We start from the raw sequence: 23,641 nt of genomic DNA on the forward strand, positions 1-23,641 counted from the left end.
GAAAAATAAGTCTAAAAGACATGATTTCCGCTAAGCGGGCAGTGCCGATGGGAGGCTGCTGCTGCAGGTGGGTGCAAGGCTCTACACTCGGTGCCACCAGCAGCGATGGCTTTGCCCCATGCACCGGCAGCGAAGGGGCTCAGGAGCCCCTGGCCCCGAGGCACAGCGCTGCTCTGCACTGGGCGTCAGGGCGCGCGGAAGGCAATGCTTTGGAGAACAGTAAATTTGCTGGAAAAAATGCAGTTTTTGCAAGATGAGCATCCCTGGGGAATTCTGGTTGAGTATGGTGGATGTTCTCGGACAATAAAATGGGAGAAAAGCTACAGGGCACCAGCAGCAGAGAGCCTCCTTCCTGCCACCCACCCTCCCCAAAACCCACATGCAACACTCAACAGCAGCGTTTAATCCTCTATTTTCCCTGAACTGTTCAATGCAAGATGCCTGTTTTTAGGGGGGAGACATTGAGCACAGAGAAATTTGGAAGGGAAGCAGGGTGCAGATTTTAGCAGCTCATTTGGAAAATTAAGATGAAGCTGCTCGGCTCCCTTGCATCATGCGTGAGCCGCTGCACAGGGAAGTCACGAGCGGCGTGGGGGCTCTGCAGCCACAAGCACCAACCTGCCACACTGCCCCAGGGACCGGTAACTCCTAAATTTGGGGATGAATGATTTTTCCCCCGCCTCGTCCTGGCCGGCGGCGTTTGGCAGCGACGTATTCGGCCAAGACCGGGCACCCGCTCACTTTGCGCTTCCAGCTTTGGGTGCGTTTCGCAGCCGGGTGAATAGGTGCTCTCACCACCTGCTAAAAAACCCTCCAAAACCAACATTGAAAAAATCCTCAATCCTAAATGGGTGCAAATAGATACCAAAAAAAAAAAAGGAAAAAAGCCCCCAGTGCTTGGCACCGACTTCCCAGGCCGCCCCGGCTCCGCGGCGGGAGCTGCCAGCTCCCCCGGAGGGCTGGGGCCGGTCAATGTTTAACCGGCCTCGGCCGACAGGGCCGAGCCGGGAAGGACGCGGGGAGCGGCGGCGGCTGTCAACCTTGGCCCCGCACCACCCCCGGGGTAGCGCGGGCGCCACGGACCAGCACCGTCGGCCAGGTCCGGATAGGGCCCGGAGCGAGGGGCTTTTCCTTTTCTTCGGAGGCCGCAACTCCGGAAAAAATGGGCCTGAGCTCCTCCAGGACGCGCCACAGGGTGACCAAGGTGGCCCCAGCACGAGCCGGGGGCGACCTGCCCGTCTCGCCCTACGTCTCGGCCCCGCGTTGGTTTTCCCACGCGCCGGAAGATGCGTCGGAGCAGGAGAAACCCGCGGTGCCGAGGCAGCTGCCGCCGCTCCGGGACGCCGGGTACGGGAGAGCCGCTGCAGGTAAGAGGGCCTGCAAATAATAATTGCAATTAATAAGTTAATGATTGCAAGGGCAGCGGCTGGTGGCTTGCCCTCGGCAGCACGCCGGTCCTTGCTCGGAGGGGACGCCTGCAGAAAGCTGCCGGGTGTCCCCCGAGCTGTGGGTTTGCTCAGGGCGACGGGGTGCGTGTAGGTGCCTTTCCCTGTTCACGTCTTTTTGTCATTTCCAGCAAATTTCAGCTTTGAAAAAAAAAAAAAAAATCCATTTCCCCCTCTTTCCCACAACTAGTTTTGGGAAACTCTCCCGGCCAGCAGAGCCCAGGTCACGCACTGCCCCCCGCGAACAGCCCCCTCCAGCAGCGCTACATCAGCGCGCAGCGGCCACAGGCTGCGTCCAGACGAGCGCTCGCACGGCGGCCCCTTAACTCCTGATTATGCACGCCCCCGTCACCCTTGGGCACCTCTACATCATTACCTTAATTATAATTAGATCCTGGGAAGACGCTCAGCAGGTAAAATTCAGCACTGCCATAAATAATACCTGTGTCTCACGCAGGGCTAATGTTGTAAGCCGGGAGGCCGAGGAACGCAAAGGCAACAACTGCCCGCGTTCCCCCCCCTCCCCGAGAGCCTTCCCCACGCAGCACCGGCCGTAGCCTTCGGCAGCGGTTTTTAAATTCACTCTGTACCCAGAGACGAGAAAGGAGGTATGAGACAGCTAGCAAAAAAGCTGGTGCATGACTATAACGAGCGAGATGAAGACTGGCCACCCCCGGCCACGTACAATAAATCGAGAGCGAAATCTCTGCACCTAACGCGGCTGCTCGCTTGAGAAAGGATAATGCAGATGGATCGGATTTGCAGGTTTAGCTCTCCTCCTCCCCTCTTGTCCCCTTCTAAAAGGGAATTTTGAAAAAAAAACCCCAATCATTTGTTAGCATTGCCAGATATTTCCTCTTCAGTACTGTCTATGGAAAGACACCGGGAGCCCAGGAAAGCAAACGCCTCCAGCGCGACAGCAGTCACGTCCCGGAGCGGAGGCCTGGGGTGAATACAGATCAGTGCCGGGTACACGGCCCGGTGCTTGGAGCGCTGCGTAACAGCGAGAGCAATTACATATTCCCATTCTGGACAGTGATAATCACTAGGCATTTATCAAACGCTTATAAAAACATATTTTTATAAAAAAATCTTTAAAAGAACTCAATAAATGTCATTTTCTATTACATACTTCATTTTCAGAAACAAGTACGCTCAAGGGCACTCGAGCGCTGCATTAGCTTGAGCTGCTGCCTAAATAACCGAAGCCACCCGGAGAAAAGGTCCGTCTTAGTTTAGGAGGATTCATTGGGGCTGGCGTTAAATTCCCCATTCGCCGGCAGAGAGAATCACCTATTAGGGCGCAAGGCTGAAAAAAGGGAATTGCCGAAACGCCGCCAGCTTGAGCCTCACGTTGTCGCCACGCTGCCTCCTTGCAAAGCGCCGTCTCCTCCTCGCCTCTGCAAGGAGGCAGCGTGGCGACAACTAAAGTTTTTCTCCCGAGACGTCACCCGCGCTGGAATTTCCCCTCTCGGGCGTCCCCCGCTCGGTGGTTAATCATTGCACGGGTGCTCAGCAGAGCAAAGCAAATCCTTTCTCAGGTGAACTGGGCCACGTCCGCGGCCTCCTCCAGCACTGCCAATCCTGGACGCCGGGGTGCTGCTTGGGTCACCCCGCCGCTCTCCAAGCTGCTGGAGTCACCCATCGTCACCCCTATGAGAGGACCTCTGATTTTTATAACTAGGAAGTTTGACCTCAGCTATAATGTAACGCCCTTCACCGTGTCTCCCTGCTCCGCTCCCCAGCCTCTGCCCCCAATGCCTGCTCCTCCCCCCCACCAAATCCTTTGCCATGCTGCACACCGGAGCTGCTTGGCTTAGGGCAGGCTGCTGCTGTGTGAGAGCAGCTCCACCTTGTTTAACAGCACGTATAAAACAGCAAGCAAATGCAACAGGGGAGGGAAGAATAGAAAACCTTATATATAAAACAATTCTCCATGCACATGCAAGTGTTTGTGCAAGAACAGCAGCAGCAACATGCCCCTGGAGAGCAGTAATGAAGAAGAGATCTGAGCTGGTCCGCATTGCATTCAGGCCTTAGTTAAAAGGCTGCTTTAATGACGGACAAGGCGATTGCCCTTTGGTAGCACGTCCCCACTGTGCATGCGTTTTGGACTGGTTTCCAAAGGCAGCTCCTAGTTGTGCTGTTCGCATGTCAGCACTTCCCTCACCAGTTCCTGAGCCTACTGGCTGGCTGTAGCCCACGTCTGCCAGGGTCAGTAGAAGCATTAGAAGACATTCCTATAGGGTCCCTCAAAAATAAATAAGGTCTCAGAAACTAAGCACCAAGAAAAGACTCAAAGTGCTGCCCGTTCCCTGCTTTAAAAGGCCAAGCGTGAGCTCAGCCCGTGACTGCAGCCAGGAACCAGCCAAACATGCAATTTTCTTGGCCAGCAGATGGTTATGGGCCACAGGAGAGACCAGGGAGGACAAAGGGATGCCAGAGGAGGGAAGGAGAAGGGTGCAGGTGGCCAGAAGAGCTGGGAAGCTGCAGGAGACGTGGAGGGTGGTTATTCTGCCATACAGGGTGTACGAGGGGCTGAAGAGGGAAGCAAGAGGAACGCGGTGGACACAAGCTCATTAGAAACTGCAGGCACGGATCTAGCCACGCTTTGTTTCTGCTGCTAATAGAACAATTGATATCACAAGTTATTGGAGCACAGCAAGAGGGACTACACCAGAACAGGCCAGACAAGAGCTCAGTCACATAATATTGCAGAATACCACCTAGGAGTCAATGATCACACCAAAATAACTCCATCCATTTCTTCTCCTTTTCTAATCCCCAAGGGCCCAGACCCCTTTCTTTCAACACCGTGCTGGAAAAGGGAGACACCAGCATCATTAAGCAGCACCCACCTCGGAGACCTCAAGTAAGACGAGTTTGAAAAGCTCCCCGCAGCATCGCGCCAACTGACCCGTCCCCTTGACCCGTAGACACACGCCATCATGGCAGCCTGGCCACACGCCGCTAAAGCACCTCAGCAAGGAAGCAGATGTCCTACAGCAACACAAGTAGGATGCCTTGATCTTGTAGGCTATTGCTCCTAAAGGAGTTTTATCAGCAGCCCAAGCTCGAGTTGACTATTCTTCCAAGGCAGAGCAGCTAAATCAGAAATAACACCTTTGTAGTCGACCTGTTAGCTTAAGCGAAAGGCCAGCTCTAAGATCAGCTAAAGACAGCCAACAAAACAACGTGCTGCCTTCATGGGCATCATGGCCTAGCCAGGCCCCATGGGACAAGGGAAGCCCCTTCCCTGGTCTGATCCACAGGGCAGATGTCTCATCACTGGCCGTGAGGCCACCCCTCCTGAAGTGAGCTGCTTTGCAGTTCACGGCCAAACCTTACTGATCTCACTGGGCTAAGGTGGTCAAGGCAGAGCCTTTCACCAAAGGGATCTGAGCTGTACCACGTACTTTTGGCTCTTCAGGCCAAATATCTCAGGGAGGAGCCCCCTGCCCGCACACTCGGTCTCAGGATCCCGCACTGCACAAACCCAAGCTGCGCCACGGGCTATTTGCTGCCGCAAAACCCAGCAACGGCAGGCGGTACGCCTCATCCCTTAGTGCTGGGGTGAAGTGCACAGACTCGATTTGCAATGGGGGTCATAAAACACCAAGCAGTTGTTTCAGGTTTCAAAAATTGCTACGCATTTTGTGTACCCCCACACATATTCACCTTCTCCTCTCCATAGGATTGCACATACATGCATGCACACACCCCTCTCTATACTAAAAGCTGCTCCCTCCTCCCCAGCCTCCTCTCTTTACTGCTCCTGCACACTTCCCTGCTGCCTTCCCTGCCAAGGCGCAACTGGCACGACCCTGTGTCTCTGACCCGGCAATCACGTTCTTCTACCCAAGAGTTACCGCAGCCTAACTAAGGCTCCAGAATTGCATTTACTGCCATATAACTTAATGCAGAAGAGGAAAGGAAACACTACTGATGTACCATGGTGCACAAGAGTTAGTGCTGCTGTTTTGCTTTTAAAAAAAAAAAACAACAAGACCCTCCCCCTTTTATATACATATGTATATAAGCATATATATAACAAATAAAGTTTTCTGTGCTGATATTTTTCTGCCCAAAAGCCCCATGCAAGGCTCAGGCCTCAGAAAGTCCCCATCAAATGCTTGCAGTACTAAGCTGGAGCTGCATTACTGGAACCATACAATTCTCATAACAAACCAGGTCCTGTAAAAACCAAAAGGAGAAGAAAGCTTTTGCCCTTACACTCTACCTGCATTTTCTTTGCCTCTCCACATCCTCCTGAGATGACCATCACTACACTTTCAGCAGCCCCCACACCTGCAGGGCAACAGACAGAGCTGGGCAGGACTTGGCCCCAGAGGGGCTTCACTGCTCTCAGTTGCAGCAAAGCCACCTCTGCAGCACCTCCACTTTGCTCTCCAGCAGATCTTTCTCTCTGAGAGCTGCTACCCCATGCTTTCAGCTTTTTCCACTTTCTGCTCTGTCCCAGGGGCTCTGAAACCCAAGAGCAATCAGGGCTCAAAGGAGCAAATCAACCAGGAGCATGCTCTCATTTGGGCAGGGCTTCCAATTAGCAATTAAGGACCAGTATCACACCTGCTGCCTGAAACGACCCCACGCATCCTGCACTGAGGAGTGTGGGGTCGCATGAGCCCCAGGGCACCACCAGCAGCTTAATTAGGTGCCCCAGCAAATCCCCAGCTGGTGTTAGGCAGAGATAAATAGAGGTAAATGCTCTTCTTTGGCTGTTCAACCCATGAAACTGGTGTATTTGCGGCTGTTGGCCATGCCCTTCTCCTGTAGCCTGCCAGTAGGCAGCTGGGTGCAGTTTAGAGCAGCCTCAAGGCTGCTCCAGGTCGCTCAAGGAATGTGTTGCCTGCTCAGCTGCCCCTGCGCGGAGACCTGGCTCTGCTCAGGTCTGGTGCCGAAGGGTTGGCCTCAAGATCACCCTTTTGGCGAGGCGTCACCCTTGCGAGCAGGGCAGATGCATTGCTTTTCGCTCCAAGTGGTGAACACGTGCTTCATGCTGGTCCCTGGCTCTGGGGCCAGGAATACAGGGTTTTGCTTGGAGCATACCGTTCTTCCAATTAATTCCTTAACAGACCAAACAATAGCTGTTCCTCCTTCACTGTTCCCACAAAAGTCAAACCCTGGAGATATTATGCTTCCTTCCAAAACAAAGTGACCACAGAGCTGATTTCTAATGGGGTGTCCCTCAGCAGTGGTGTGAGTCTCTGAAACCCCTACCGTGCTAATGCTGGTTATCTCCATTCTCTGCCAACTATATAACTCCTTGCAATTAAAATCCCTGGACAAATTTCTCACCTCCCTGTGTTGCTTTGGGAATCTGGCTTCTCCGACAAGCCCTGCTCCTTCCCGCGGTGTTGCATACAGCTTCTCCACTCTCCTGATATTTGGGGACGAACCCTTTGCACACATAACACAACAGCAAACCAGCTGAACCAGGACTGCTTTGCTCAAGCGTTCCTTTCCGTGATTAAAATGCCAATCCAGCGTGTGGGATCTGGTCTTTTTAACACAGTGAAGAAGATAAAAACCACCGGACAGGACCAGTCAAGCTCCCTCTGCTTCTGCCTGTCATTCTGGCCAATGATAGCAGCTTCGGAGAGTGCATAAGGACATTAAATATTGAATAAAGTGCCCCTGTATTAGGTGAGAGGATGAGACAGCAGCACCTGTAACGAGTCTAGCTATCACCTATAAACTGTCACGTGCAATCAGAGCCGCATTTGAAAATCTGCTACCAGCATATAATTTTTCACTTTTCTTTTTTTCTATTACCTTTGTATTTGTGAATTATTAATATACTCATACTATTCATTCTGGGACAAAGATGCTATTCATCGCACCCTGAGCTTCTTCCACCGTCTTTACAGAGCATAAACCACATCAGCAAAAGCCGTTTTCCCGGGGGGAATATTTTCAAAGGTAGTGCGGAGCTGGGAGACGTGGCCTCTCCAAGGACTGTCGGAGGGTTGCAGTCATGGAGCATTTCCAGAGAAAAGTCCTGTGAGATTCACAGGGAGGAAAGAAAAGAAGCTGATTTTCCAGCCTGCGACGCAAGGGGACTTTAGCCCGAAAGCCTGAAACTTCTCCTCCCTCGCAGCTGCGGCGAGATAGACGAGGAGGTGGATTTGCCTCTGCCCTCACCGGCGTCTAGGAGTGATGTACAGCCTGGACTGTAATTTGTAGTGGCACATGCTGCCATCTAGTGTCCTCTCTTAAACGAGCAGAATTTATAATTTAGGTTTTTTGGGGGGGTGGGTACTAAAAGACAAAAGAAAATAGCTGCCTCTGTGTAAACAAGCTTCTTAATGGCCGAGACTGGAAGGAAGAGGATGATGGAGATGCTAACCGGGTTGGGTGAGCGGGGTAGTCCTGCGAGGAAGGCACTGGCATGAGATTTGGGAAATCGGCGTTGTCTTCCTGGCTACTTGCAACCTAGGGAAGATGGTGAGCGTGGCCCTCGGGGCAGTCCCAGGCAGGAGAGTCCATGCTCTGCACTTTCTAACCAGAACACGGGTCCCGTGGTGCGTGTCTCTGCTTTGGAGCTGTTCATAATTCGGGTTGGACTCGAGTTGGACGGTGAAGTCCTCGGGGCAGGGACCGTTTCTTCGTGGTGCGTTTGAAGACCCCCAACACACAGCAGCTGTGAGCGTGCTTGGTGCCCCGAGGGCCAATGCAGCGTCAGTGCTGCTTCCCACCCACAAGAGAATTAAGAAGCATTAGAAGTTGAGATCTTATGAATTTGGAGGAGAAATTGGCAAATTTAGCTCCTCTTTAGCACAATACTTACGATGAAGGTACCAACCCCTGTTACTCAGAACGGAAGAGGAACCCAAGCAATGCCTGTATCTACCTACGGACCTGGATGTGTTTGCAGTCAGGACTTAGCTTGCTTTCCCCTGAGCTGTATCTCTAAATCTTGTTCAGCACCCCTTCCTTCCAGGTTCTCATAGAAATGTCCTTCCACGCTCTTCCCTTCTCCAAAGCACATTAAAAATCCCTCTGTTGGGCTCTCTGCTCATGCCTCAGGAACTTTTCTCCTGGGCAGCAGATGGGCTTTTCCTCAACTGGAAGCTCTCATGGCTTCAGCTGCTGACTTCCCCGAAGGAGCCTCACTGCCTCTTACAGCTATTTCCGGCAAAGGGCTGTGCATCCTCATCTTCGTCAGAGTTTCTGTGAGGTTTAGCAGGAAATTCAATGCTGGTTTGGTACACAGCAGCACAGGAGTGCACCACGCACGGGCACCAGCAGGCACGGAGATCTCACGGTGGAGCCACCAGACTAGTTTTTTGCTGCTGGCAGTTGCACATTGCAGATGCTCTGGGGAGGAAGCCTGCAGTATTTGGCATTTGTGAGCGGGTGTCGCGATGACTTGGCTAACACCTCCTGCATCAATCCTAGGACTTGATCCCAGGATGGACTTACAATTAATAAAAATAAAAGACCTTAGCTCATATTAGGTGCAAAACCCAACCAAAAGGCATTAACAAGAAGCTGAAATAGAAATAGTGCAGGGGCTGTGCTGACTCTGTGGTGTAAGAGTTCAGCCTGGAGAGGAGGGTGTAGGCAGACATTCACTCTGCAAACAGCTAAGCCACTGGAAAATGCTCCTATGCCTTTGCTGCTGCTCCTCTGCTGAAGGTTTCCAGGCCCACATCTTTGCTGGCAGAGCTGTTTGCAGCGGTGGGCAGGTCCGTTTAAATGGTCTAAACTGGGAGCTGAAGCAGGAACGTGCAGCTTTTGACTCAGTCAAACCAGGGAGCATTTGTAGAAGCGGCTCCACTGGCAGAGATGTGGGACCGTCTCTGCTCACCGGACGTGACGCAGACGCTGAGGGCAGAAGCTCCCTGTCACCCAACCACGCCACACATGCAGCAAACAAAATGACCCTTCCTCATCAGCTTAAGACACCAGCTCTGAAGTGGCGCAATGATATGACTGAAAAGTCATCTCAGAGCTAAAGTACATAGGAAACCTAGGGGAATTTCCTGTTGGTTCCAGGGGCCTTTGGACTGGGCCTCTTCTGCTTTCCTGGGGTTGGTGTATCCACAAAACGGTGCTGAGTTTGGGTTCCCCTCTGGTATTGCTTCCCTGCTTGCTTTATGTGACGCTGCTGACTTTTTTTTTTTTTTTTAACTGCACTGTTGCATCTATTTATAGGATGCTCAAAAATTACAGCTCAGGCTTTGGCAGCAATTCGATCCATACAGCTAAAGGAGAAGACATTCTTGTGGATGTCTCAAGGGGTTAATGTCCCACATAAAGTGTAATTCAGATCTTCTTCTCAATTAAGTCCTTGATGATGCTCCACTTAATTTTATGGAAGCCGGACTGAGCTCCCATCCCAGAAGGGAAAACTAGCAATACCAAGCCAAGGAGTTATCCAATATCATCTGGTAGTATGGCATAATTTAAGGAGATACCTTAGTTCCTTAAAATTGAAATCCATGCTCAGAGCAGTCTGTAAAGCAGTCCTCTGCCTGCCTCCACTAGCCACCAGGAAAAGCCCATTACACCGTGAGCAGTCTCTGCAGAGTAGGGTAGTCTCCTGTAAGGGAGACTAGTTGGACAGATGCGGCAGTGATCTGGGTCACAGGTAGCCTCGTGTGACCTGATAGGAGATATTTCATTAAATTATGATACAGCTCCATGTTTCAGTTTCCGGTTACGTGTTGCATTTGTCTTATCAGCTCCAATGGGAAGAGCTCTGGCCTCGGGTTTGTCTTCGCTGTGGTCTTAGCTGGAGTCTTAGGCACTGTTATGGCAAGAAGAACACCTCTAGGGATGGAGCCAAAAGGAAGAGCACAAATCTCAGCTAGGCTTTCGCTGCTTTGACTCTTATGCAGGAGATTCTCTCAGTTTTGTCCTCTTGCGAAGCGCATCAGAAGTCCACCTCTCCAGGTGCTCATTAAAGATGCCAGTCTCCCTTCCATATTCCCAGCAGCTGGACCAGAAATGGAACTGGAAAAATGTCAGGGCAGTTTAATATTGTGTTCTCATGTTTTATGATTGTATGGAATGATGAATGCTGAACATTATAAATATTGGACTTGTAGAAGCTTGAACCTGTTGGCCTTCCACAAACAATCACTGCTGAAAAGCTCCCAAGTCAGCAAGAGGCGGCAGCAACTCCACAAATGAAGGTGAGCGTTCAGCGAAGGGCAAACGCCGGGGAAACTGGCACATTCCCACCGACCGTGTGTAGCCTCCCACGTCACAGCTGCTTTAATCTTTTTGAGGGCTGATCTGAGAGCTGGCGGCAGCGAACGCGGTGAGATTCTCCCACCGCTCATGGTGGGTTTTTGCTCTGCTCTGCAGCCAGCTCGCGCGTGCAGGTTTCTGGGGTGGGCTGGGGGCAGTGGCTGGCTCCATAGCTTGCGAGCTCCCGGCCCTCATGGTCCTGCAGCCTCGCTGAAGTCGGTGCCGTCACGCTGCCCGAAATGAGAGCAGAGCTTGGAGGTTTGCACCAGCTGTGCTGTCATCCTGGGCTGGGCCCCAAAGCCAGCTAAAAAAAAATGGGATGTGGGTGAAAGGATACAAAGCCAAGCGGTAAGATTTTCACTTACGATGAATTCTAGGATCTTGAGGGCTTTTTTTAGGAGCCAACTCTGGAAGCTGAACTTCTCTGGTGATGAACAGGACACATTTTTAGTTCATCAGCTTACACAAATGGAAGGTGATGGCACAGGGATCATCTCTAATCCCAGATGACCACGCCAAAAAACCAGCTGGGCCATCTCCAGCAAGGCCAAGAGGGCAAACTTTCCCACAGCACTCCCTAATTCCAGGAGTGTCTGTTTTTGAACCGCCAGTGTGAGACGCTTAGGCATGAAAATTCCCTTGGTGATGAGGACGTGGTGAGTCAGGACCTGAAATGTCTTTGAGAATAAAGGTCTTAGGACCTCTTTTTTAAAACTACCGAGCAATTTGAACACTCATCGCTTGCAGTCAGCTTCCAGCAGGGAGAAGCCTGCATTTGCTGTGTGCCGTAAACACCTCTTCTGTGCTGGGAGGAGATGAGGCTGGATTTAGACTTGCTTTCCGACTGCGCTATTTCTTTATATTTTTAGTGATTTACTTGGTTAGTGATGCTGCGTGTATGAATGCAGAAACTTTTGCAAACAAACCTTTCGCTATGTCTATTCAGCTCTTCAATAGCTTGCTGAAAACTGAGGTTGCATTTTGAACCCTTTAACATTGCTTTAATGAAGGCTGAGGTTCTCCATAACGCCCCAGAGCTGCAAGATAAACTGCAAGTACTGTGAACACTTGTGATAAATTTCTGCAAGTTGGCTACCCAGGAAAATGCTCACTGCTTTTATCCAGGGAGTGCCCGAGGGCCAAGGAGTGGGTTTGAGAGCTGCTGGCTGATTCTTTTTGTTTTAGAAAAGGCAGGTGTATTTATTTACGTATATATTTATTTGTTTATGTATATCCCTTATAGGCTCTGGAGAAGAGGGGGCAAACCCTGAAACACCTCCCTGGCAGACGGCAGCACTTACACAAGCTGCAGATGCTGGACTTGAACCGCAGGCGCCGAGAGGTAAGGCTGAGACCTGGGGGAGAGGGCACCTGGCTGACTGTTTCCTTTTCTAATGAGTATTTGCCCTTCACCTTCAAACACAGATGGGGAGGTGGAAACCATTTGTTTCTGCCTCACTTTCCTGCGCAGTGATGTCCACATGGGTGACCACAAACTGATTTTTTTTGCTTCCTCCAAAATGTCAACAAAACTCACTCTGCTCCTGTTTCTGGAAAGAGCACATGAAGCTTTCCTAGTAGCTCAGGTAGACATGAGGTTAGGAGCACCCTCAGGTCCTGCCAAGTGACCAGCCATGAAGTGGTCGATACATTTACACTTTTCCCCTAAGTTGGGGAAGATCCAGGTCTTATAAGGAATGAAGTTACCCAGAGATAAGAAAGGAACAGCTGGGAACTGCGATTGTGGTTCTGGTCCTCGCTCTGTTAAGGACCTGGACCGAGTCCGTGCAGCTGCCTGTGACTCAGGCCCCAGCTGAAAACATGGATCCAGATGCTGGTTTCCTTCCTGAAGTGTTTGGAGACCTGCAGGTTACAGGTGCTAGGTGGGCCCTGCATGACTCGATGGGGGATGAGCAAATACCTACCTGCAGGCATCTTTGTATTTCTTTTTCAATTCAACCGTCACTGGGCCGCAGAGTAGTTAAACTCAGTATTTTTTTTCTGCCCTAGGAAAAGTTCAGTAATTACTTCTGATTTTTCAAAGCTTTACCCTCATCTGACAGTTGCCCATGGAGAAACCAAAAAGCTCAGTCCAGGTCATGTTCTGTCATGTACCTAATTTGGCAGATATGATTTGCCCTGGTTAAACTACTCAACTGCATAATTATTTTCAGCACCAGCCCCCTAATGATATGCTGTGTTGAGCTGTTAAAACGTGTTTGCTCCTCTGTTGCTTGTGTTGATGACTCATTTGCAAACCCAGGCTGAGCTGAAGAGAAATCTCCACAGGGAGGCAAAAATCAATAAACAAAAAATCAAGGAATTCAACCCAAAGAAAGTCCTTGGCAGTCTCCAGAGAAGCAACAGCTCTGAAAGCCAAGACCTCGTCCCTGCTGAGCACAATCAGACTTTTAATGGAGACTGTGGTAAGTAGAATAATTTTCCAAGGAGATATGCCACTTGCTAGCATTTTAAGTGTCATCAAATAAGTTTCCCTACGGAAGCTTCTTCCACTGCTCCAACTCCTGCAGTGACATGGTGCAAGGTCAAAAGACAGCGCAAAAGCAGTTAAGGCACAAGGCAAACTGTTGAGGTGTTTCACAGCAAGGCACAGGTCTCTGAGCTGCTTCACTTAATAGCTTCTGAGTAGACCTGAATAAATCTTAATTATGACACCTCTCACTGAGGAACATTCATAGGGGCATAAAAACAAAGTCACTAGGGCCAGGCCCCTGCAAGAACAGGTTCCTGCGGGCAGAAGAGTCCTCAGATTGCCCCACACGTCCCCTGAGCTCTCCTGGGTGCTAACTCCAACACTTGGATTAGTCAAAACTGCACAGTGTTTACATGCACGTGTAGATGGTTGTATACATGAACATAGGTGGGCTGCGAGGAATCTCTGAAGCTTCTCCAGCTTAACATCCCAAGGCATGAAGGAGAAAAAGAGGAAAATGACTGCTTAAGGATCAAGTTTTGCCCCCTCCCCTCTGCTCCCAGCACTGAATGCAGCTTGCCTGAGCCTGGGATGTGCACAGGTCAATGTACGACTGTCTGTCCATGCAGACAGCGTGACAATATCACAGTATTTACTTCGAGAGGGTTAGCAGTCACTGATTAAAACGTGTCCTGCCAATTTTCCTTCAAGTAGGAGAAATGAGTTGCTGTGACAGTTTCCGCTATAGCACACAGCCATCTCTAGCTGGCGAAATGAAGCAGAGCACCAGCCCCCCACTGAAGACAGTGATTTTCCTGTGTCGGCACTGAGCCAATTTCCTTCCTGGAGGGAGGACAGGGACGTAACCATGCCAAACAGCTGTGTAGCTGCAGTAATTGATGTGTACACAATTATGAGCTTCCCAAACAAAACAGATCAGGGCACGTGATGCAAACAACCAGATCAGATTGTCAGCTAGTGTCAAGCAGGCTGGACTTCAAAAGAGCTATTGTACTACAGAGGTTTAGATATGGCCCTAATTTTTCTTCTCTGGAGAAAGAGGAACTGCAACTTTCCTTTGCGGTAAAAGATAAAACTGGGTGATTTGAGATTGCCAGTTATCTTTGGTGCCTCTGCAAGTCTGATACTTGGAAGAATAGTCAGCTTTGTCACTCCCCCTTGACACGCATGAAGGTCCAAAGGAGAGTACCTACTGTCCCTGGGCTAACATGGTAATGACACAGGTAGTGGCCAGCTGTTCAGGAGCTTCTGGGGAGCAACTTCCTTCTCACTGGCTCAGGGAAGAGTTTTCTCCCCAAACTTGCACATATCTACATCTGGCCTCCTTCAGGCCTCTGCCGCGTCCATACCTGCTCCGTTATCATTGACAGGCTGTTAAGAGTCTGTTGGCTGGTGGGTGTTGCCACATCACTGACTGCACCTCATTTTGCCCAATTCGCCATGCTCTTGGTACTGCCTCCGTCCCACAGCTCCATTTGGGAACCGAGAGCAAGCCGAACCACCTGTGCGCATACAACCCTGCTGCTTGTGTGGGCTGCTGCCCAGGGCATGGGAGCTGCCCAAAATGAGATGGAGGTGTCATGAAATGTGTCTAATTCCCTGGGGGGGGGGGGGGGGAGAAAGAGGAAGGAGCAAGCAAGGATCCATCAGGTTTCAGTGGCAAAGTCAGTAGCTGTCAATTTGTCCCCAGTTCAGGCAGTTTATCCACATATCCTCGGCAGGGAGCAGACCTTGGCACGCCTCTATCTCTGTCCCGCTGCCGGCTTTCCCCACTAAAGGGCTTTGGGGTAGCTCAGATCAGAGCGCGGTTGCAGATAAAAAACCATGCTGTAAGGACAAGCAGGGGACTAAGGAGCAAAAGCGCTTGCAGAATGGTTACAACCAGTGAAAAGATAATGAAAAGCAAACGATTCCACCACATCTATCTGTCCCTCAATGCTGTAATGCTCCCCACAAAAAAGAACTTGCCCATGTTATAGTCACTGTCTATGCCGGAGGTGAACACAGATTTTTGGGGTGTTGTGTGTTTCAGTAAATATTCTCTGCCAGCAAAATTCAGTCTCCTTAGACCTACAATACCACGCCCCTGATGCTGTCTGGATCTTTTATGAGTGACCACAGTGCCTGAAGGACAAAGGGACATCTAGCCTGCTGATGGTGGGAGGAAATTCCCATTGGGCCACATTTCAGGATGAAACGAAGGCATGACTAGATGCAGGGATGTGGTCAGCTGCTCGAGATAAATCCAGCAGGACAATCAAGCATGCCGGATACTGTCAGGCAGGTGAAATTCTTCTACAGAGACTGATGTTGGCTTGCGTGGTTTTGCTGCGGTGAGGTACAAGACAGTTCTGCCATCGGAGAACAGGAGAGGCAGCTCACCCGAGCTGTGTGTGGAGGAGATGGATTGCTGGCTGGAAGGCAGAGTACACTTCATCATATTTGGAAAGCTGGAACCAGGCTCAGCAGGAGTCATGCTGTTAAATAGCTTTAATGGTAACAGGAATTCGCCCTGCTAGGGAGGCCCAGGCAATAAAAGGAGAAAGAGCTGTTTGAGCAACAGCTGTCATAGATTTGCTCCTTGCTTAATCATTCATTGTCCGCCACAATACTGTGTTCAGATGCATATTACAGCCTCTGGACTGATGCCCATCCTTAAATGAGTGTAGGGTAAATGTTACAGTCGCTTAGGTTACTAACTTTTTAGGTCTAGTTTTATACGGAAACTTCTTCCCACTGCTCAGAGCCAGGCAATTTCCTTCACAGTTTTGCATCCCTTCAGGTGGTGCGTAATTAAGGTGAAACGTTCCTGCTTAGATGGTTTCCAGCCGCTGCTCCGTGTTACTCTCAGTGCCTGACGTGAAAAGGCATCACATGGACTCCTTTCAGAGCCATGTCCTCTTTTACCAGTGACAGATCTCAGCCTCTCTTGGGCGTATTTCCCTGCTACAGATCCCTTCATAGCACAGGAGGGAGTACAACCTGCTCTGTGTTAGCAGGAATGCCAGGAAGCGCTGAGAAGAGACTCGACATCCCTCAGCGCACCTTGAGGAAGGGTAAGCAGCAGGAATGGGCGTCTTGGACTCTAATGAGTCAAAAACCAGATTCTGACCTGCTTTCACAGCTTTCTCCTTCCCTCCAATCCTTCCAGGTTTGCTCTCCTGAGCACATCCTTTGTCCTCACGCAAAAGCCTTTTGCACTGCTCTAAGGTCAGGATCAGGCCTCATCCTCTGTAGTGTAAATCTGCAGGGCGGTCTTGCGGTGTTTTGAAGTTGGGCATGACTCTCATGGACTGATGCCCACTTGGTGAGTGGCTGGGATGGTTGAAGAGACTGTTGCATATGAGGTGACATTACTGTCCTCACTGCAGCAGAAACCAAAGCGAATCTCAGCCACCCTGCTCTGCTTTGCTTGCCACAGTGTATGCATGATAACCTTCGGTGTAGGACTGAAAAGGCGTCACTGAGGGCAAAAGAGGCTTAAACCAGGGCAGAGCTTATCTACCAGTGAACTTTTACCAGGAGAGAAGGGGGCGGACTTGGTGGCTTCTTCTACTCCTTCATGTTTCTTAGCGCTATCACTCTTCTGCCTGGGGATAAAAAAACTAAGCAGGAAGTTTCCTTATAGCAGGAGCAATTGCAGGGCACAGTTACCATCCCTGAAAGGCCTGCGCTGCTTTGCCCTTGCAGGAAGGCTGCTCTGGTGGGCAGGATGTTAGCCTAGGACTGCTCTGTCACAGGCATGCTGCAACGGTCAAGGCATTAGAGATTACGAGCTACTCAGATACTGATACCTTACGAGTCATTTAAGCATCTCAGATATGAACTTGCTCCCTGGGCATGCAACACGGGAATCCTGCCTCCCACGCCTTGTGGGTCAGCTCTTAAAGCATGCTTCCTTTTGTCAGATTCCATAATTTCACTGAATATAATCCTGAATATATTGTGCTTGGCCCTGCCCAGCCCAGAGCAGCTGGGTTGATCTGGCAGGGATCTTTCAGGGGCTTCTTTACACAACTCCAGCTGCCCATAGCAATTCCCAGCTAAGCCCTATGGAACTGAACATGCACCTCAGCAAAATTAAGACATATTTCTTCTTTTTTCTCTCCAAGGAAATATATGGGATAGACAATTCTCAGGGCAACAGGACAGGGCTGAATCTTCTCCAAGCAAGAGCAGTAAAGTTGACATGTGGTTCTGTCGGGAGTATCCTACAAGAGACCTGTTCTGGGATAGCTCCAGCACTGACTCCGAGGACTGGGAAAGGGAAGAGAAGAAGTTTTATCACAAACCTACACTTATAAGAACCAAGACGGAGAAAATTCCTCTCTTTGATGAGTTCTTTGATAGAGATTTGTAGTTGCATGTTGTGGGATGAGAATGATGTGCTGAAGAAACAACCCAGAGAGCTCTAATGGGGCTGAAAAATCCCCTGGCTGGAGGTATTGAAGGTATAGCCACGACGTTTGTAGCAAGCAGAATTTCTGTAAGCATGAGCCAGTGGAAAGGGCTACTGAAAACAGGAGATCACTGATGTGGCGTGAATCACAGAATGGTTTAGGTTGGAAGGGACCTCTGGGATCATCTAGTCCAACCCCCCTGCTCAAGCAGGGTCCTCTAGAGCACACTGCACAGGATCGCATCCAGGCAGGTTTTGAATATCTCCAAGGAAGGAGACTCCACTACCTCTCTGGGCAACCTGTTCCAGTGCTCTGGCACCCTCCCAGTCAAGAAGTTTTCCTCAGGTTCAGATGGAACTTCCTGTGGTTCAGTTTCTGCCCGCTGCCTCTTGTCCTGTTGCTGGGCACCATGGAGAAGAGTCTGACCCCATCCTCTCGACAACCCCCCTCCAGATACTTGTACACATTGATGAGCTAAACAGGCCCAGCTCTCGCAGCCTTTCTTCACAGGAGAGATGCTCCAGGCCCCTCATCATCTTCGTAGCCCTCTGCTGGACTCTCTCCAGTAGTGCCATGTCTCTCTTGTACCGGGGAGCACAGAACTGGACACAGGACTCCAGGTGTGGCCTCACCAGGGCTGAGTAGAGGGGAAGGATCACCTCCCTCGACCTGCTGGCAACACTCTGCCTCATGCACCCCAGGAGACCATTGGCCTTCTTGGCCTTCAGGGCACATTGCTGCCTCATGGTTGACTTGCTGTCCACCAGCACTCCCAGGTCCTTTTCTGCAGAGCTGCTTTCCAGCAGGTCAACCCCCAGCCTGTCCTGGTGCATGGGGTTATTCCTCCCTAGGTGCAGGACCTTGCACTTGCCTTTGTTGAACTTCAGGAGGTTCCTCTCCGCCCAGCTCTCCAGCCTGTCCAGGTCCCTCTGAATGGCAGCACAGTCTTCTGGTGTGTCAGCCACTCCTCCCAGTTTAGTATCATCAGCAACCTTGCTGAGGGTGCACTCTGTGCCTTCATCCCGGTCACTGATGAATACATTGAACAAGACTGGACCCAGGACTGACCTCCAAGGGACACTGCTGGCTACAGGCCTCCAACTAGACTCTGCGCCACTGATCACAACCCTCTGAGCTCGGCCATCCAGCCAGTTCTCAATCCACCTCACCGTCCACTCATCTAGCCCACACTTCTGAGTTTACCTACGAGGATGTGATGGGAGACAGGGTCCAAAGCCTTGCTGAAGTCCAGGTAGACAACATCCACTGCTCTCCCCTCATCCACCGAGCCAGTCATTCCGTCATAGAAGGCTATCAGGTTGGTCGAGCATGATTTCCCTTTGGTGAATCCATGCTGACTACTCCTGATCACCTTCTTGCCTCCAGATGCTTAGTGATGACCTCCAGGAGGAGCTGTTCCATCACCTTTCCAGGGATGGAGGGGAGGCTGACAGGCCTGTAGTTTCCTGGCTCCTCCTTCTTGCCCTTTTTGAAGGCTGGGGTGACACTGGCTTTCTTCCAGCCCTCAGGCACCTCTCCTGATCTCCAGGACCTTTCCAAGAGGATGGAGAGTGGCCTAGCAATGACATCCGCCAGCTCCCTCAGCACTCGCGGGTGCATCCCATCAGGGCCCATGGATCTGTGGATGTCAAGTTTGCCCACATGATCTCTAACCCAGTCCTCCTTGACCGAATAATGACGGCTTTGGGAATGTGGCTGAATCAAAATATGTGGGAAAAAAAATGGTTTGGGCTGAGTAACAGTAAAGTGAAGGGTGGAGGAAGAAGGAGAAGGCTGGCCAAACAAACAAGCTTAAAAATGTTCTGGGCTAACCCCAAATACTAAGTTCAACTTGAAATCAAATGTTTCACTTCCCTTTGGAACTTTTAACTTTATCTTCCTATTTAGCTTTTCTTTTTACCTTATATTCCTTTTCTAAAACACAAAAATTCAGTTCAAAATGAAAGATAAAATTACTGGCTTAGGGAATCCTTAAAATAAATATTCTGGCATTTCTAGAATTCCATTTTGACTTTGTTTTTGTAATTCCCACTTCCCCCACCACTACCAGACACAGTAATACATATACTGTTTTCAGTGCTAAACTCCAATTTTAGACATTCTTCTGAAAAAGCTGGCCTTTATTCACTTGCTTTCTCTATTCACGTTCAACACTGTGCAATGAACGGTGGAAACTGAGGGCTTTCTAACATCTCACACATGCATGTTTCCCAGTGTGAGCAGTGTGCTGGTCTAGGCTATTGTATCTACGGGAAATCTGAACTGCCTGCCTGTAGCAACCTGACAGTGCCAAGTCTATTCAACGTGACAGTTATATAAAGGGTATCAGACATGTTAAAGCAAACCTTACAGGTTCCATCCCTCCTAAACTGTATTTTCTCATAAAATTCCCTATTCTTCCAAAATTGTTCATTATCTGAGAAATAACTTTGCTCAGTTCTCTTGTCTCCTATCTAGTTATCTTTGCAGGTCTGTAAAGGCCACCAGTGTAAACACGCATCAGCTTTGTGGAGGAATAGAATAAGTCAGTAAAGCATATACATAAAATGATTCTCTGGCATTTCAGTTACCCATCATGTAGCTATTTCAGTGTGGCAGGGTGGGATAGGCAGGGGACTGGAGCTACACAAGAAAGAGAGGGAGCAGATTGCCAGTCCTGACACTGGGAAAAAGACCTGCCTGATTCTTAGCATGAATTTTGCCTCTGTTTGAAGCTGCAGACCATGTCAGGATGCTGAAGGGCATTAAATCTTCCTCCTACCTCCCTTTTCTACTTGCCTCGCTGGTTCGCTTTCCACTTGGTCTATCTAAGACCTGCCACAGGGTAAAACATCTTCAAATTAGCTTGTTGGCCTCTAGACTGCCCAATAGCTAAGACCAGTTAGAAATTACATATACACACACACACGCACGCACAGTGAAGCAAATACTGCAGACTTTCCATTCCCAGCCACTGCCTTTCTCTTGCCTATGCATCACCTAGTCAACTCAAGATTCAGACTGCTGTTTGGCCGTGCTTCTGTGGTGTGACTTCGTTGGCTTCACCGCAGCTGAGCTACTTTTGTTCTCCAGAAATACGAGAAAGAAATCAGGTCTATTCTTCCCTGCTCACCAAGGGTTCAATGCAAGATAGCAACTCTATCAATAACAAATAAATATCATTATTGTCACAGCAGCTATCACTTCCTGCAGCTGGAAATCTTATTGTCTTATTTTTCAAGGCAGACCACCCAGAATGACTGGATCTAAAGTCATTTCTCAAATTTCCAGGACAATGCAGGGTTTGGATAGCTCAGGTCAGCAGAAGCATAGCTTGCATCACTGTTTCGAACCTGAGCTAGTTCCAAAAACCTGTCTTGGATGTGCCTGCACACATCCTCAGATTGCTGGTTTGTGTAGCCAGAAAAAGAGTAGGAGAGAAATTTTTAGGCATGTTCAGGGGAATTAGAAAACCATGACTGACTCAGTTTCAATGGAAATCAAGTATTTGTCTCTGCCAGGGCTTATTGAAAAACCCAGGCAAAGCAGGAGCTGGAAATCACAACCAAAGCCCAGAATCAAACCTGCAGCCTCTAGCACAGCTGCCCAGCATTCAACTTCTCTGTCCTGATTTCATCTCTCTCTTTTTGACATCTCTGCACGTACAGCCCATTACAGCATGTCTGCATGCTTCGTGGAGAAAACTGCTCTTTGGAGAAAGCCCACATGCCACATGTAATTTCACTGAAAGGCCAAGAAAACAACCCCCAACACAGAGAAGGAGAAATAACTGAATTGATTTTAATGAGAAAGGAGAACTGCTAGTGGCTAATGAGTCTGTGTCTGGATTCTGCGTTTTTAAAAAATGCCCCTGAGAACTTTTCTCATAAACATGGGAGTCATCACGCGTGATCTGGAAATATCGTGAGAGCTTTGCATTTGATGTTGAGGGTATGCTGAAAAGGTCAATGATTTAATGGGCTGGAACAATTAATCTGGCACTTATCTATACACCTGTCCTCTTAATGATTTGACATATCTCCCGTCTGTGTTCCCATCTGTCAACAATTAAGCTATAATTGGCGGAAATGCAATTTATCTCAAATAGAGTTGATTAGTTTTCCAACAGTGATGTTGTCAGTGCTTGGGAAGAATGCTGCACACAGAGAAGAGTATGTGGACCAGTCAGTCCATATCATGTACTGCACAGAGAGGAGACTGTGAGCATTAATTTATCAAATTACAGTGCATAAAATGTGCTCTTACGGAGGCAATAAAAACAGCAACCCTGCTTTCTACTTCTGGTGCTCAGAATTGTTTGATTATGCTGCTTTCAATTGTATTAATTCATCATAACCCGTAGAGAGGCAGATGGCAACTCGTTCTCTTCTAATGTTTTCTAACATCCTTCCAGAGGCTGGAAATGAAAATGTTTTCTTTATTACTAAAGGTGAAGCTTTGACTTTTCTACAAATTATGAAACATAAATGATGGAAAAAAACCCCCCCAATGCCTGTGCTGCAACTCGGCAATGAAGATTTTACAGAAATGTTTGCCTTTGCACAGCTCCCAGTTTCAAATGCTTATTACTATCTCATCATTTTAAGGGTGCATCGTTATAGTCAACTATCTAGAGGATGAAATTTGCCACTCAGCGTAGCCTTCTACAACTGCAGTCTGTAGCACTGATCACACACAGATGTAATGCAATTCACAAGCAATAGAAACCAGTGTCTCTCTTTCAGCTGAGCCCCTCTGCCTCAACCCCAAAATCAAGAGTGTGCACCCACAGAGAGGCCATATTTGCAAGTTTATAAATCCCTCCATCCAATAGTTTTTTAGGAGGAGAGATCGTTTAAGGGGTAGTCTTTGCATTTCCTGAGAACCTCATGCGCTGAAGTGCAGTTGTAACACGAGCAACGAGTACGCGTTCATTTAGCAAATATCTTCTCTGGTCACATCACAACTGGCTCAGAGAGAAATGATGCCATACGGTAATACAGAAAGTCATTTTAAAATCCGCTTTGTAATTACCTGTTTTCCTAGTGCAAATGACCATCAAGTTAAATCCAACACTTATCATCAGTGCCTGTGACCAAGATACTTCAGGTGGTTCCTCTTTCACATACATGGGCTGGAACAGTGCTACATCCCATCTGGCAGGCACTGGTGCAGGATGAATTTTAAAGGATAACGACTAGACCACAGGAGGAGGAATTTTCTGGCGGTGCAGAACAACGCATGGTCAGAGGAGCAAGAGTGGAGAGGGAAGATTTCAGAGCGTGGAAGCAGAGTGGGATTTGTCTGACCTAGTTCTAGCTTTATAAAAGTTATGAAGTTAATACAAAGCAGTCATCTGTTCTGTTTATAGCTCAGAGTGTGACAGTGAAAGAAAAAGGGAGAGGCATCTCCAAGGGATGACATTTTCCCCCTGTCTCAGGATGGGATGAATGTCTTCTCTGGAGAGGATACGCTATCCGCACCAGCTGAAAAGGTGCTTCTCTGACTAGCTTACACCACACACCGGGCTTGGAGACAAGGTCAGACCATCCCACCCTACAGGTTAAACGTGTCTCCAGAGGAGCCGTGGTGAGAAGGAGGATGCTCAGCTTAGATGTAGCACCTTCGGAAAAATAACATTGTCATTTTTCACCAAATCCCGAAGAACAGAGATTTTATTCAGTTTGTGACACGGCCACAAGTATCAGCAAATGGCATAGCCCTGAAGTAAGGGTAGATGTAGGTTGGTCGGATTGCTGCCCTGATGCACAAGGGCATTTGATCTTCCCAGTGAAATGGTTGTAGGATGTTTTAGCTGTTGTGTGCGCTACGGTCAGAGCAATGCGAGTTCCTTCTCCTTTAGCTCAGGATTAGCTGAACTAGTTTTGCTGAAGAGTTAAAACAAAATGATAATGCTCAGTCTGAAGCAGACACCTGAGCTGGGCAAAGTCAGCACCAATGGCTAATGCTTGGCAAAGTTATTAGCAATTAAACCTGCAACTTATAACTGGAAATGTTGACGAACCTTACCTCTGTATTCAAAATAGCAGAACGTTGCTTCAGAGCAACGCCTGTGTTGCTACAACAGCTCTTCTACTGTTCCTGAGCTGAAAAATGATTTA

General features: G+C 49.2%; 1 protein-coding gene across 4 annotated transcripts; it reads left to right on the forward strand.

The window, feature by feature from the left end:
• Positions 1 to 988: 988 nt before the first annotated feature.
• CCDC198 (coiled-coil domain containing 198) lies at positions 989 to 22,854 on the forward strand. 4 transcript variants are annotated; one of them, XM_068947443.1, is made up of 6 exons: positions 989 to 1,367; positions 4,235 to 4,317; positions 10,520 to 10,606; positions 11,908 to 12,006; positions 12,928 to 13,090; positions 17,232 to 22,854. In XM_068947443.1, the coding sequence occupies exons 1-6, from the start codon at positions 1,163 to 1,165 to the stop codon at positions 17,477 to 17,479; spliced, it is 885 nt and encodes a 294-aa protein (XP_068803544.1). In that variant the 5' UTR covers positions 989 to 1,162; the 3' UTR covers positions 17,480 to 22,854. The 4 variants fall into 4 exon arrangements, with proteins under 4 accessions (XP_068803544.1, XP_068803547.1, XP_068803545.1 ...); XM_068947446.1 differs by lacking the exon at positions 17,232 to 22,854 and adding an exon at positions 15,152 to 15,894 and having other exon boundaries at positions 1,008 to 1,367; XM_068947445.1 differs by having other exon boundaries at positions 1,188 to 1,347; positions 17,232 to 17,479.
• Positions 22,855 to 23,641: the final 787 nt, after the last annotated feature.

The sequence above is a fragment of the Struthio camelus genome, chromosome 5 (assembly GCF_040807025.1).
Source record: "Struthio camelus isolate bStrCam1 chromosome 5, bStrCam1.hap1, whole genome shotgun sequence".
NCBI lineage: Eukaryota > Metazoa > Chordata > Aves > Struthioniformes > Struthionidae > Struthio > Struthio camelus.